This window comes from Salvelinus alpinus, chromosome 5, assembly GCF_045679555.1.
Source record: "Salvelinus alpinus chromosome 5, SLU_Salpinus.1, whole genome shotgun sequence".
Lineage (NCBI taxonomy): Eukaryota > Metazoa > Chordata > Actinopteri > Salmoniformes > Salmonidae > Salvelinus > Salvelinus alpinus.
In genome coordinates, this window is record NC_092090.1 from 1,709,015 (window position 1) to 1,724,694 (window position 15,680).

Sequence of the window (15,680 nt, forward strand, 5' to 3'; positions counted from 1 at the left end):
GTAGTGTACTAAACAACCGGGTGTGTACGGTAGTACGGTAGTGTACTAAACAACCGGGTGTGTACGGTAGTACGCTAGTGTACTAAACAACCGGGTGTGTACGGTAGTACGGTAGTGTACTAAACAACCGGGTGTGTACGGTAGTACGGTAGTGTACTAAACAACCGGGTGTGTACGGTAGTACGGTAGTGTACTAAACAACCGGGTGTGTACGGTAGTACGGTAGTGTACTAAACAACCGGGTGTGTACGGTAGTACCGTAGTGTACTAAATAAAGATTTCAAAACTAAAGGTTGGTTTATACTACGTCTATCGACAGTTGTCGCAATGACATCATGAACATTCTATTGTCACCCGACATCAAACTTGTCGTTGTCGTTATGAAAAAGTATAAAGAAAGAAACTGCATGACATCAGCAGCCTGGTGGTCCGAAATAGCATAACTAGTGTATTTTAACACCAATAGACCCACCCGTCTAAACATGAATTTTCTATATGTCAATCTAGCAAACCAGGCAACTAAAAGCAACTTTCATTTCTAGTTTGTTCGCTAGATAGCTAATGGCTTGTTAGCTGGCTAGCCAGTTGAAATAATGATCGTATATCTGAAAACGTCTTCATTTTAGCTAATTTGTCTTCATTATTACAGTAAAATAAACTCACAACGATCAATATTTACAAGTTAATGGCGAGCCAATTACAGAAAATAGCTTACGGTTGTTAGTCAAATCAAATCAAATCAAATACTATTTGTCACATGCGCCGAATACAACAGGCTTACAGTGAAATGCTGACTTACAAGCCCTTAACCAACAATGCAGTTCAGAAAAATAAGTGTTCTGTAAAAGAATAGATACACATTTTTATAATAATAATAATTAAAGAGCAGCAGTAAAATAACAATAGCGAGTCTATACAGAAGGTTTTACGGTACTGAGTCAATGTGGAGGCTATATACAGGGTGTTACGGTACAGAGTCAATGTGGAGGCTATATACAGGGTGTTACGGTACAGATTCAATGTGGAGACTATATACAGGGTGTTACGGTACAGAGTCAATGTGGAGGCTATATACAGGGTGTTACGGTACAGAGTCAATGTGGAGACTATATACAGGGTGTTACGGTGCAGAGTCATTGTGGAGGCTATATACAGGGTGTTACGGTGCAGAGTCATTGTGGAGGCTATATACAGGGTGTTACGGTGCAGAGTCATTGTGGAGGCTATATACAGGGTATTACGGTACAGAGTCAATGTGGAGGCTATATACAGGGTATTACGGTACAGAGTCAATGCGGAGGCTATATAGAGGGGGTACTGGTACAGAGTCAATGTGGAGGCTATATACAGGGTGTTACGGTACAGAGTCAGTGCGGAGGCTATATACAGGGGGTACCGGTACAGAGTCAATGTGGAGACTATATACAGGGTGTTACGGTACAGAGTCAATGTGGAGACTATATATAGGGGGTACCGGTACAGAGTCAATGTGGAGGCTATATACAGGGGGTGCCGGTACAGAGTCAATGTGGAGGTTATATACAGGGGGTACCGGTACAGAGTCAATGTGGAGGCTATATACAGGGGGTACCGGTACAGGGTCAATGTGGAGGCTATATACAGGGGGTACCGGTACAGCGTCAATGTGGAGGCTATATACAGGGGGTACCGGTACAGAGTCAATGTGGAGGCTATATACAGGGTATTACGGTACAGAGTCAATGTGGAGGCTATATACAGGGTATTACGGTACAGAGTCAATGTGGAGGCTATATACAGGGGGTACCAGTACAGAATCAATGTGGAGGCTATATACAGGGGGTACCAGTACATAATCAATGTGGAGGCTATATACAGGGTGTTACGGTACAGAGTCAATGTGGAGGCTATATACAGGGGGTACCGGTACAGAGTCAATGTGGAGGCTATATACAGGGTATTACGGTACAGAGTCAATGTGGAGGCTATATACAGGGAGTACCGGTACAGAGTCAATGTGGAGGCTATATACAGGGGGTACCAGTACAGAATCAATGTGGAGGCTATATACAGGGGGTACCGGTACAGAGTCAATGTGGAGGCTATATACAGGGGGTACCGGTACAGAGTCAATGTGGAGGCTATATACAGGGGGTACCAGTACAGAGTCAATGTGGAGGCTATATACAGGGGGTACCGGTACAGAGTCAATGTCAAATCAAATCAAATCAAATCAAATTTATTAGTCACATACACATGGTTAGCAGATGTTAATGCGAGTGTAGCGAAATGCTTGTGCTTCTAGTTCCGACAATGCAGTAATAACAACAAGTAATCTAACCTAACAATTCCGCAACTACTACCTTATACACGCAAGTGTAAAGGGATAAAGAATATGTACATAAAGATATATGAATGAGTGATGGTACAGACGGCATAGGCAAGGTGCAGTAGATGGTATAGAGTACGGTATATACATATGAGATGAGTACTGTAGGGTATGTAAACATAAAGTGGCATAGTTTAAAGTGGCTAGTGGTCCATGTATTACATAAGATGGCAAGATGCAGTAGATGATATAGAGTACAGTATATACATATACATAAGAGATGTGTAATGTAGGGTATGTAAACATTATATTAGGTGGCATTGTTTAAAGTGGCTGGTGGTACATTTTTACATAATTTCCATCAATTCCCATTTTTAAGGTGGCTGGAGCTGAGTCAGTTTGTTGGCAGCGGCCGCTAAATGTTAGTGGTGGCTGTTTAACAGTCTGATGGCCTTGAGATAGAAGCTGTTTTTCAGTCTCTCGGTCCCTGCTTGGATGCACCTGTACTGACCTCGCCTTCTGGATGATAGCGGGGTGAACAGGTAGTGGCTTGGGTGGTTGTTGTCCTTGATGATCTTTATGGCCTTCCTGTGACATCGGGTGGTGTAGGTGTCCTGGAGGGCAGGTAGTTTGCCCCGGGTGATGCGTTCTGCCGACCTCACTACCCTCTGGAGAGCCTTACGGTTGTGTGCGGAGCAGTTGCCGTACCAGGCGGTGATACAGCCCGACAGGATGCTCTCGATTGTGCATCTGTAGAAGTTTGTGAGTGCTTTTGGTGACAAGCCGAATTTCTTCAGCCTCCTGAGGTTGAAGAGGCGCTGCTGCGCCTTCTTCACAACGCTGTCTGTGTGGGTGGACCAATTCAGTTTGTCCGTGATGTGTACACCGAGGAACTTAAAACTTTCCACCTTCTCCACTACTGACCCGTCGATGTGGATAGGGGGGAGCTCCCTCTGCTGTTTCCTGAAGTCCACAATCATCTCCTTTGTTTTGTTGACGTTGAGTGTGAGGTTATTTTCCTGACACCACACTCCGAGGGCCCTCACCTCCTCCCTGTAGGCCGTCTCGTCGTTGTTGGTAATCAAGCCTACCACTGTAGTGTCGTCCGCAAACTTGATGATTGAGTTGGAGGCGTGCATGGCCACGCAGTCGTGGGTGAACAGGGAGTACAGGAGAGGGCTCAGAACGCACCCTTGTGGGGCCCCAGTGTTGAGGATCAGCGGGGTGGAGATGTTGTTACCTACCCTCACCACCTGGGGGCGGCCCGTCAGGAAGTCCAGGACCCAGTTGCACAGGGCGGGGTCGAGGCCCAGGGTCTCGAGCTTGATGACGAGTTTGGAGGGTACTATGGTGTTAAATGCTGAGCTGTAGTCGATGAACAGCATTCTCACATAGGTATTCCTCTTGTCCAGATGGGTTAGGGCAGTGTGCAGTGTGGTTGCGATTGCGTCGTCTGTGGACCTATTGGGTCGGTAAGCAAATTGGAGTGGGTCTAGGGTGTCCGGTAGGGTGGAGGTGATATGGTCCTTGACTAGTCTCTCAAAGCACTTCATGATGACGGAAGTGAGTGCTACGGGGCGGTAGTCGTTTAGCTCAGTTACCTTAGCTTTCTTGGGAACAGGAACAATGGTGGCCCTCTTGAAGCATGTGGGAACAGCAGACTGGGCTAAGGATTGATTGAATATGTCCGTAAACACACCAGCCAGCTGGTCTGCGCATGCTCTGAGGACGCGGCTGGGAATGCCGTCTGGGCCTGCAGCCTTGCGAGGGTTAACACGTTTAAATGTTTTACTCACCTCGGCTGCAGTGAAGGAGAGCCCGCAGGTTTTGGTAGTGGGCCGTGTCAGTGGCACTGTATTATCCTCAAAGCAGGCAAAAAAGGTATTTAGCCTGTCTGGGAGCAAGACATCCTGATCTGCGACGGGGCTGCTTTTCTTTTTGTAATCCGTGATAGACTGTAGACCCTGCCACATACCCCTTGTGTCTGAGCTGTTGAATTGTGATTCAATTTTGTCTCTGTACTGGGACTTAGCCTGTTTGATAGCCTTGCGGAGAGAATAGCTACACTGTGTGTATTCGGTCATGTTTCCGGTCACCTTGCCCTGGTTAAAAGCAGTGGTTCGCGCTTTCAGTTTCACGCGAATGCTGCCGTTAATCCACGGTTTCTGGTTTGGGAATGTTTTAATCGTTGCTCTGGGTACGACATCGTCAATGCACTTCCTAATGAACTCGCTCACCGAATCTGCATATTCATCATTGTTGTTGTTGGACGCCGTGCGGAACATATTCCAATCCGCGTGATCAAAGCAGTCTTGAAGCGTGGATTCAGATTGGTCGGACCAGCGTTGAACAGACCTGAGCGCGGGAGCTTGTAGTTTTAATTTCTGTTTGTAGGCTGGAATCAACAAAATGGAGTCGTGGTCAGCTTTTCCGAAAGGAGGGCGGGGGAGGGCCTTATATGCGTTGCGGAAGTTAGTATAACAATGGTCCAGAGTTCTGCCAGCCCTGGTCGGACAATCGATGTGCTGATAGAATTTAGGGAGTTTTGTTTTTAGATTAGCCTTGTTAAAATCCCCAGCTACGATGAATGCAGCCTCAGGGTGTGTGGTTTCCAGTTTACAGAGAGTCAGATAGAGTTCGTTCAGGGCCATCGATGTGTCTGCTTGGGGGGGAATATATACGGCTGTGATTATGACCGAAGTGAATTCCCTTGGTAGATAATGCGGTCTACATTTGATTGTGAGGAGTTCTAGATCAGGTGAACAGAATGACTTTAGTTCCTGAGTGTTGTTATGATGGTCACACCACGTCTCGTTAATCATGAGGCATACCCCCCCGCCCCTCTTCTTACCAGAAAGATGTTTGTTTCTGTCTGCGCGATGCGTGAAGAAACCAGCTGGCTGCACCGACTCCGTTAGCGTCTTTTCAGTTAGCCATGTTTCCGTGAAGCAGAGCACGTTGCAATCCCTGATGTCTCTCTCGAATGTTACCCGTGCTCGGATTTCATCGACCTTATTCTCAAGAGACTGGACATTGGCGAGTAGTATGCTAGGGAGTGGAGCGCGATGTGCTCGTCTCCGAAGCCTGACCAGGAGACCGCTACGTTTGCCCCTTTTTCGGCGTCGTGTAGCTTCGCCGGCTGGGATCAGGTCCATTGTATTGGGTGGAAGGCAAGACACTGGATCCGTTTCGGGAAAGTCATATTCCTGGTAGGAAGGGTGGTTAGTTGACGTTAATCGTATATTCAGTAGTTCCTCCCGGCTGTATGTAATGAAACTTAAGATCACCCGGGGTACCAATGTAAGAAATAACACATAGAAAAACAAAATACTGCATATTTTCCAAGGAACGCGAAGCGAGGCAGCCATCCTGTTCGGCGCCGGAAGTTGTGGAGGCTATATACAGGGGGTACCGGTACAGAGTCAATGTGGAGGCTATATACAGGGGGTACCAGTACATAATCAATGTGGAGGCTATATACAGGGTATTACGGTACAGAGTCAATGTGGAGGCTATATACAGGGTATTACGGTACAGAGTCAATGTGGAGGCTATATACAGGGTATTACGGTACAGAGTCAATGTGGAGGCTATATACAGGGTATTACGGTACAGAGTCAATGTGGAGGCTATATACAGGGTATTACGGTACAGAGTCAATGTGGAGACTATATACAGGGGGTACCGCTTGCCGTGAAATAGCAGGTGGCTGGAGTCTTCGACAATTTTTAGGGCCTTTCCTCTGATATAGGTATACACTGAATGCTGGTTGGGTTAGGGTTAGGGGTCAACCTCATCCCTGCTCTGGTACACATGTGTCTGGTATACACTGAATGCTGGTTGGGTTAGGGGTCAAACCCATCCCTGCTCTGGTACACATGTGTCTGGTATACACTGAATGCTGGTTTGGTTAGGGTTAGGGGTCAAACCCATCCCTGCTCTGGTACACATGTGTCTGGTATACACTGAATGCTGGTTTGGTTAGGGTTAGGGGTCAACCCAATCCCTGCTCTGGTACACATGTGTCTGGTATACACTGAATGCTGGTTTGGTTAGGGTTAGGGGTCAACCTCATCACTGCTCTGGTACACATGTGTCTGGTATACACTGAATGCTGGTTTGGTTAGGGTTAGGGGTCAACCTCATCCCTGCTCTGGTACACATGTGTCTGGTATACACTGAATGCTGGTTTGGTTAGGGTTAGGGGTCAACCCCATCCCTGCTCTGGTACACATGTGTCTGGTATACACTGAATGCTGGTTGGGTTAGGGTTAGGGGTCAACCTCATCCCTGCTCTGGTACACATGTGTCTGGTATACACTGAATGCTGGTTTGGTTAGGGTTAGGGGTCAACCTCATCCCTGCTCTGGTACACATGTGTCTGGTATACACTGAATGCTGGTTTGGTTAGGGTTAGGGGTCAAACCCATCACTGCTCTGGTACACATGTGTCTGGTATACACTGAATGCTGGTTTGGTTAGGGTTAGGGGTCAACCTCATCCCCGCTCTGGTACACATGTGTCTGGTATACACTGAATGCTGGTTGGGTTAGGGTTAGGGGTCAACCTCATCCCTGCTCTGGTACACATGTGTCTGGTATACACTGAATGCTGGTTTGGTTAGGGTTAGGGGTCAACCCCATCACTGCTCTGGTACACATGTGTCTGGTATACACTGAATGCTGGTTTGGTTAGGGTTAGGGGTCAACCCCATCACTGCTCTGGTACACATGTGTCTGGTATACACTGAATGCTGGTTTGGTTAGGGTTAGGGGTCAACCTCATCCCTGCTCTGGTACACATGTGTCTGGTATACACTGAATGCTGGTTTGGTTAGGGTTAGGGGTCAACCCCATCCCCGCTCTGGTACACATGTGTCTGGTATACACTGAATGCTGGTTGGGTTAGGGTTAGGGGTCAAACCCATCCCTGCTCTGGTACACATGTGTCTGGTATACACTGAATGCTGGTTGGGTTAGGGTTAGGGGTCAACCTCATCCCTGCTCTGGTACACATGTGTCTGGTATACACTGAATGCTGGTTTGGTTAGGGTTAGGGGTCAACCCCATCCCCGCTCTGGTACACATGTGTCTGGTATACACTGAATGCTGGTTGGGTTAGGGTTAGGGGTCAAACCCATCCCTGCTCTGGTACACATGTGTCTGGTATACACTGAATGCTGGTTGGGTTAGGGTTAGGGGTCAAACCCATCCCTGCTCTGGTACACATGTGTCTGGTATACACTGAATGCTGGTTGGGTTAGGGTTAGGGGTCAAACCCATCCCTGCTCTGGTACACATGTGTCTGGTATACACTGAATGCTGGTTGGGTTAGGGTTAGGGGTCAACCTCATCCCTGCTCTGGTACACATGTGTCTGGTATACACTGAATGCTGGTTTGGTTAGGGTTAGGGGTCAACCCCATCCCCGCTCTGGTACACATGTGTCTGGTATACACTGAATGCTGGTTGGGTTAGGGTTAGGGGTCAAACCCATCCCTGCTCTGGTACACATGTGTCTGGTATACACTGAATGCTGGTTGGGTTAGGGTTAGGGGTCAAACCCATCACTGCTCTGGTACACATGTGTCTGGTATACACTGAATGCTGGTTGGGTTAGGGTTAGGGGTCAAACCCATCCCTGCTCTGGTACACATGTGTCTGGTATACACTGAATGCTGGTTGGGTTAGGGTTAGGGGTCAACCTCATCCCTGCTCTGGTACACATGTGTCTGGTATACACTGAATGCTGGTTGGGTTAGGGTTAGGGGTCAACCTCATCCCTGCTCTGGTACACATGTGTCTGGTATACACTGAATGCTGGTTGGGTTAGGGTTAGGGGTCAAACCCATCCCTGCTCTGGTACACATGTGTCTGGTATACACTGAATGCTGGTTGGGTTAGGGTTAGGGGTCAACCTCATCCCTGCTCTGGTACACATGTGTCTGGTATACACTGACTGCTGGTTGGGTTAGGGTTAGGGGTCAACCTCATCCCTGCTCTGGTACACATGTGTCTGGTATACACTGAATGCTGGTTTGGTTAGGGTTAGGGGTCAACCTCATCCCTGCTCTGGTACACATGTGTCTGGTATACACTGAATGCTGGTTTGGTTAGGGTTAGGGGTCAACCCCATCCCTGCTCTGGTACACATGTGTCTGGTATACACTGAATGCTGGTTTGGTTAGGGTTAGGGGTCAACCTCATCCCTGCTCTGGTACACATGTGTCTGGTATACACTGAATGCTGGTTTGGTTAGGGTTAGGGGTCAACCTCATCCCTGCTCTGGTACACATGTGTCTGGTATACACTGAATGCTGGTTTGGTTAGGGTTAGGGGTCAAACCCATCACTGCTCTGGTACACATGTGTCTGGTATACACTGAATGCTGGTTTGGTTAGGGTTAGGGGTCAACCTCATCCCCGCTCTGGTACACATGTGTCTGGTATACACTGAATGCTGGTTTGGTTAGGGTTAGGGGTCAACCTCATCCCTGCTCTGGTACACATGTGTCTGGTATACACTGAATGCTGGTTTGGTTAGGGTTAGGGGTCAACCTCATCCCCGCTCTGGTACACATGTGTCTGGTATACACTGAATGCTGGTTTGGTTAGGGTTAGGGGTCAACCTCATCCCTGCTCTGGTACACATGTGTCTGGTATACACTGAATGCTGGTTGGGTTAGGGTTAGGGGTCAACCTCATCCCTGCTCTGGTACACATGTGTCTGGTATACACTGAATGCTGGTTGGGTTAGGGTTAGGGGTCAACCTCATCCCCGCTCTGGTACACATGTGTCTGGTATACACTGAATGCTGGTTTGGTTAGGGTTAGGGGTCAACCCCATCACTGCTCTGGTACACATGTGTCTGGTATACACTGAATGCTGGTTTGGTTAGGGTTAGGGGTCAACCCCATCACTGCTCTGGTACACATGTGTCTGGTATACACTGAATGCTGGTTTGGTTAGGGTTAGGGGTCAAACCCATCCCCGCTCTGGTACACATGTGTCTGGTATACACTGAATGCTGGTTTGGTTAGGGTTAGGGGTCAAACCCATCACTGCTCTGGTACACATGTGTCTGGTATACACTGAATGCTGGTTGGGTTAGGGTTAGGGGTCAAACCCATCCCTGCTCTGGTACACATGTGTCTGGTATACACTGAATGCTGGTTTGGTTAGGGTTAGGGGTCAACCTCATCCCTGCTCTGGTACACATGTGTCTGGTATACACTGAATGCTGGTTTGGTTAGGGTTAGGGTTCAACCTCATCCCTGCTCTGGTACACATGTGTCTGGTATACACTGAATGCTGGTTTGGTTAGGGTTAGGGGTCAACCTCATCCCTGCTCTGGTACACATGTGTCTGGTATACACTGAATGCTGGTTGGGTTAGGGTTAGGGGTCAACCTCATCCCTGCTCTGGTACACATGTGTCTGGTATACACTGAATGCTGGTTGGGTTAGGGACCATCCTGTTGTTGCAGGAATTTTCCAGCACAGCAGGAAATGTAAATAGTCGTGTATACGAGGTTGAAAAACACATCTAAAGTTTGTGATTTCCACTTTAAAATTTTCCCTAATGAAAAATGTACCAACATTTTTTTATTATAATCCACAATAAAATTCACATTTCCTGTTGCTGCAGTATTATTTTCCTGCTGTAGCACACTGGCTCAAATTATGATATGACATCTGTACAGTATGAACAGCTGGGACACAACAAACTGCAACCTGGGAAAGACCTCAACACTTTTTACAGGGAAAGACCTGAACACTTTACACAGGGAAAGACCTGAACACTTTATACAGGGAAAGACCTGAACACTTTATACAGGGAAAGACCTGAACACTTTATACAGGGAAAGATCTGAACACTTTACACAGGGAAAGACCTGAACACTTTACACAGGGAAAGACCTGAACACTTTATACAGGGAAAGACCTCAACACTTTTTACAGGGAAAGACCTGACCACTTTATACAGGGAAAGACCTGAACACTTTATACAGGAAAAGACCTGAACACTTTATACAGGGAAAGACCTGAACACTTTATACATGGAAAGACCTGAACACTTTACACAGGGAAAGACCTGAACACTTTATACAGGGAAAGACCTGAACACTTTATACATGGAAAGACCTGAACACTTTATACAGGGAAAGACCTGAACACTTTATACAGGGAAAGACCTGAACACTTTATACAGGGAAAGACCTGAACACTTTATACAGGGAAAGACCTCAACACTTTTTACAGGGAAAGACCTGAACACTTTACACAGGGAAAGACCTGAACACTTTATACAGGGAAAGACCTGACCACTTTATACAGGGAAAGACCTGAACACTTTATACAGGGAAAGATCTGAACACTTTACACAGGGAAAGACCTGAACACTTTACACAGGGAAAGACCTGAACACTTTATACAGGGAAAGACCTCAACACTTTTTACAGGGAAAGACCTGACCACTTTATACAGGGAAAGACCTGAACACTTTATACAGGAAAAGACCTGAACACTTTATACAGGGAAAGACCTGAACACTTTATACATGGAAAGACCTGAACACTTTACACAGGGAAAGACCTGAACACTCTATACAGGGAAAGACCTCAACACTTTACACGGGGAAAGACCAGAACACTTTACACAGGGAAAGACCTCAACACTTTACACGGGGAAAGACAACACATTTTACAGGGAAAGATTTCAACACTTTTTACAGGGAAAGACCTTCCATCCAGAAACAGGAAGGATAAAGTACAACAGTTTGTCAGCCATCTGTTATCCACCCATCTTTATGACTATTGACTAGAACTCAGGTTGTCCCGGGCTGGGGGATCAACTATTAACCCAGCTGATTAGAGCTCTCAGGTTGTCCCGGGCTGGGGGATCAACTATTAACCTGGTGTATTGTGGGAGTTTCTCAGAGGGCATAAATAACAATCACATTCCCCTCTGGGTCCATCTAGGTCTCTGTCTTTCTGTCTATCTGTCAGTCAGTCACTACACTACCCTCAGATAGACAGATATCAGTTTGTTACAGACATGGGGAAGGGGTTCTTCATCAGCAAGACTTTGGGGATAGTTGGTGTGATCGTGGGGACTGGAGTGGTGGCCACCATCATCGCCCTGTCAGTGGTCTATAGCCAGGAGAAGGACAAGATCCAGGAGTCAGTGATGCCCCCCACTACTCCCTCCACTCCTAAAGACCCCTGGGAAAACTACAGACTGCCTGACTCGCTGTCTCCCGTCTCCTACAACATCACCCTCTGGCCTCGACTGGTTGTCAACGCCTCTACTGGCCTCTACATCTTCACAGGACAGTCAGCTGTGGTGTTCCAGTGTGAGAAGGACACCGATGTGATCGTCATCCACTGTAACAAGCTGAACCTGACTCTGCTCAGCCTGATTAGCCGGGATGGAGCTACTGCTCCCACCATAAAGAAAAGCTGGCTGGAGGTTCCTACTCAGTTCCTAGTGATCCAGCTGAATAGTAATCTGATGGCGGGGAGACAGTATGAGCTGTACACGGAGTTTATAGGAGAACTGGCTGATGACCTGGGAGGCTTCTACAGGAGTGAATATACAGAGGGGACCAGTCCCCCGGTGAAAAAGTAAGCAAAACATGAATCATCATTTACAAGCCACGTATACCTTGAAAACAGTGTCAGATGTAACACTGTATAAAGTGGGACGACACTGTTGTTCATCTGAAGTGCTTCAACTGATTGGAATGATTGAAGATTACGCTTTGGTTCGTTAAATGGCGGCCTGGTAGCCTAGTGGGTAGAGTGGAGGGGTGGCAGGTAGCCTAGTGGTTAGAGTGGAGGGGTGGCAGGTAGCCTAGGGGTTAGAGTGGAGGGGTGGTAGGTAGCCTAGGGGTTAGAGTGGAGGGGTGGCAGGTAGCCTTGTGGGTAGAGCGTTGGACTAGTAACCGAAAGGTTGCAAGATCGAATCCCTGAGCTGACAAAGTATAAATCTGTCATTCTGCCCCTGAACAAGGCAGTTAACCCACTGTTCCTAGACCGTCATTGAAAATAAGAATTTGTTCTTAAGTTAAATAAAGGTAAAATAAATAAACCTATTCTATTAAATTTGTCTGAAATCAAATAACAAATTTGACAGATGAATGTGATTTGTTTGATTGAATGAAGCTTCTAAATTGCTTTCATCACCTCATGCTCATCCGCATTGAATAGTGTCAGAGTAATGCAGTGGCGGCAGCTTATTAGAAGAGTTGGAGGTGTGGCTGATTGGGGGGCGTGGCTTTCCAGTTGTTATTTTTGCATCAGAATGAATGTCATTCCAGTTAATCTGATCCATTGACATAATCTCCCACACAGCCGTAATCTGTAATGATACCAGCATAAAATACACTGTAAACACTTCACTGACATTGTTTCTGTTGTTCATCTGAACTGCTGTTATTGATTGGAAAAGCTTTGGGTTGTTTGATCAACCTATTCAATTTGTCTGAAGTCAAACAATGAATTTGGGAGATCGTTGTGTGTAAAGGGTGCGTAACTGGTGGCAGGGAAGTCAAACGCAGGAGAGCAGAACTTGGTGAATAGCCGGAGCAGGTTAATATATAAAACTAACGGCATACAAAACAACAAACACATGGGTCCAAAACCCGTAGCGCACCAGTAACACAGAGTACTTACAAATAAACACCGACAAGGACATGGGTACAAAACCCGTAGCGCACCAGTAACACATAGAGTACTGACAATAAACACCGACAAGGACATGGGTACAAAACCCGTAGCGCACCAGTAACACATAGAGTACTGACAATAAACACCGACAAGGACATGGGGGGAAACAGAGGGAAAATATATAACATGTAATTAGGGAATTGAAACCAGGTGTGTGTGAAAACAAGACAAAACAAATGGAACATGAAAAATGGATCGGCGATGGCTAGAAGACCGGTGACGTCGACCGCCGAACAAGGACAGGAACCGACTTCGGTAGAAGTAGAAGTCGTGACATTGTTCTTTTTAGAACTGATTGAAAGTTCTAAATGTCTTTGAACCCATCATGCACCTTGCCACCCCTCAGAGTGGATGTCATTCAAGTGGAACTGTTGTATTTGCCAAGCAGAGTTGTGCTTGTACACTGCCTGCACTGTAATGATACTTAGAAGCCTGGTTAAGGCTTCCTTTGTTTAGATGTCTCCATTTGGCTACAATGGTTTGAGTCCCCGAGCCGATTAGGTGATAAATCTGCCGATGTTTCCCTGAGCGAGGCCCTTAAAAGGGTCCGCCCCTTTTTTTCAATTTCCTCCTAAAATGGCATTCCCAAATCTAACTGCATGTAGCTCAGGACCTGAAGCAAGGATAGTCATATTCTTGGTACCATTTCAAAGAAAACACTTTTGCCGTTTGTGGAAATGTGAAAGGAATGTAGGAGAATATAACACAATAGATCTGCAAATGATAATACAAAGAAAAAACCAATCGTTCTTTTTGTATTTTTTTGTACCATCATCTTTGAAATGCAAGAGAAAGGCCATAATGTATTATTCCAGCCCAGGTGCAATTTAGATTTTGGCCACTAGATGGCAGCAGTGTATGTGCAAAGTTTTATACTGATCCAATGAACCATTGTATTTCTGTTCAAAATGTTGTATCAAATGTGCCTAATTTGTTTATTAATTAATTTTCAAGTTCATAACTGTGCACTCTCCTCAAACAATAGCATGGTATTCTTTCACTGTAATAGCTACTATAAATTGGACAGTGCAGTTAGATTAACAATAATGTAAGCTTTCTGCCCATATCAGATATGTCTATGTCCTGGGAAATGTTCTTGTTACTTACAACCTCATGCTAATCACATAAGCCTACATTAGCTCAACCGTCCCGTTGAAGGGACACCGATCCCGAAGAAGTTTAAACCCCAACTGCTCTGGATAGGAGCGTCTGTGTCCCTGAGCAGAGTAATAATTAATGTTATTGAACCCGTGTAATAATTAATGTTATTGAACCAGTGTATTGGTTCCTGTTATTGAACCAGTGTAATAATGAATGTTATTGAACCAGTGTAATTTGTCGAGGAATTGATTAAACTGCTTGTACCACAATGGACAGGTAAAAACCAAGGTTACACATCAACTCTGAACAAGATGGAAAAATAGGTGCATTTACATGAAGTAATATTTAATACTCAACTGAACTTTGGCCTTTACAGGGACTTGAGTCACTGACTTTTAATCAGTTGAACTAGGTTGTTGACGTTGATCCAAGAATGAATTGAACCCTGTAAAACAGAGTGTTGATTCATGATGAATTACTGTCGTCAAATCAACTCTTATTAGTCATTTACACAGTGTGTAATGACATGCTTACGGCCAGCTCTCCTCTGGGACACCTGGTAATACCACACAGGAGGTTGGGGGCACCTTCATTGGGGAGAACAGTTCTAATGACTGGAGCGGAATAGGTTGAACGGTAACAGATACATCAAGCAGGCGTTGGATGCCGTCCGTTCCGGACATTATTATGAGCCGTCCTCCCCTATCAGCAGCCTCCTGTGGTAGACAATGGGAGCAGCTCAATACGTTCCATGTACCATGTATTCTGAACATTCTGACCAGTTTACCATCAGAGCTTTAGGTACTTATAGTCCTTGAACTAAGACACACATTATCTGTACCTTTCAATGTCAACTTCAAACCGCTTCAATTGCTGATAAAATTGCACAAGCATTTCACTACACTCGCAATAACATCTGTTAACCATGTGACCAATAAAAGTGGATTTGATAAGAGTCTTATCCAACAGCAAATACAATATGCAATATGAATGTATTGACCCTGCTCTCAGAGTCACTATGTCTAACTGTAACAGACTTGTGGTACACCAGTAATAACAAGCACAATATATATCAATAATAGCTACAATATACAGTATTGTGTCACCTACAGTCACCATTTCTAAACCCTAACAGTCTAGTATTCAGTACTGTAGTAATACCAGTTACTGTGTGTGTTGGTAGAGTTGTAGCCACCAGTCACCATGTCTAAACCCTAACAGTCTAGTATTCAGTACTGTAGTAATACCAGTTACTGTGTGTGTTGGTAGAGTTGTAGCCACCAGTCACCATGTCTAAACTAGTCTAGTCTTCAGTACTGTAGTAATACCAGTTGTTGTGTGTGTTGGTAGAGTTGTAGCCACCAGTCACCATTTCTAAACCCTAACAGTCTAGTATTCAGTACTGTAGTAATACCAGTTACTGTGTGTGTTGGTAGAGTTGTAGCCACCAGTCACCATTTCTAAACCCTAACAGTCTAGTATTCAGTACTGTAGTAATACCAGTTACTGTGTGTGTTGGTAGAGTTGTAGCCACCAGTCACCAT

The 15,680-nt window shown here is 45.8% G+C and overlaps 1 protein-coding gene across 1 annotated transcript in view; it reads left to right on the top strand.

Annotated features, from left to right (window-relative positions):
• Positions 1–11,301: 11,301 nt before the first annotated feature.
• Positions 11,302–15,680, top strand: part of LOC139575403 (aminopeptidase N-like) — a 40,305-nt gene continuing 35,926 nt past the window's right edge. The window contains exon 1 of the mRNA XM_071400332.1: positions 11,302–11,931. Within this exon, the coding sequence (XP_071256433.1) occupies positions 11,363–11,931 (569 nt within the window). The 5' untranslated portion in view covers positions 11,302–11,362. The remainder of the gene's footprint in view (positions 11,932–15,680) is intronic.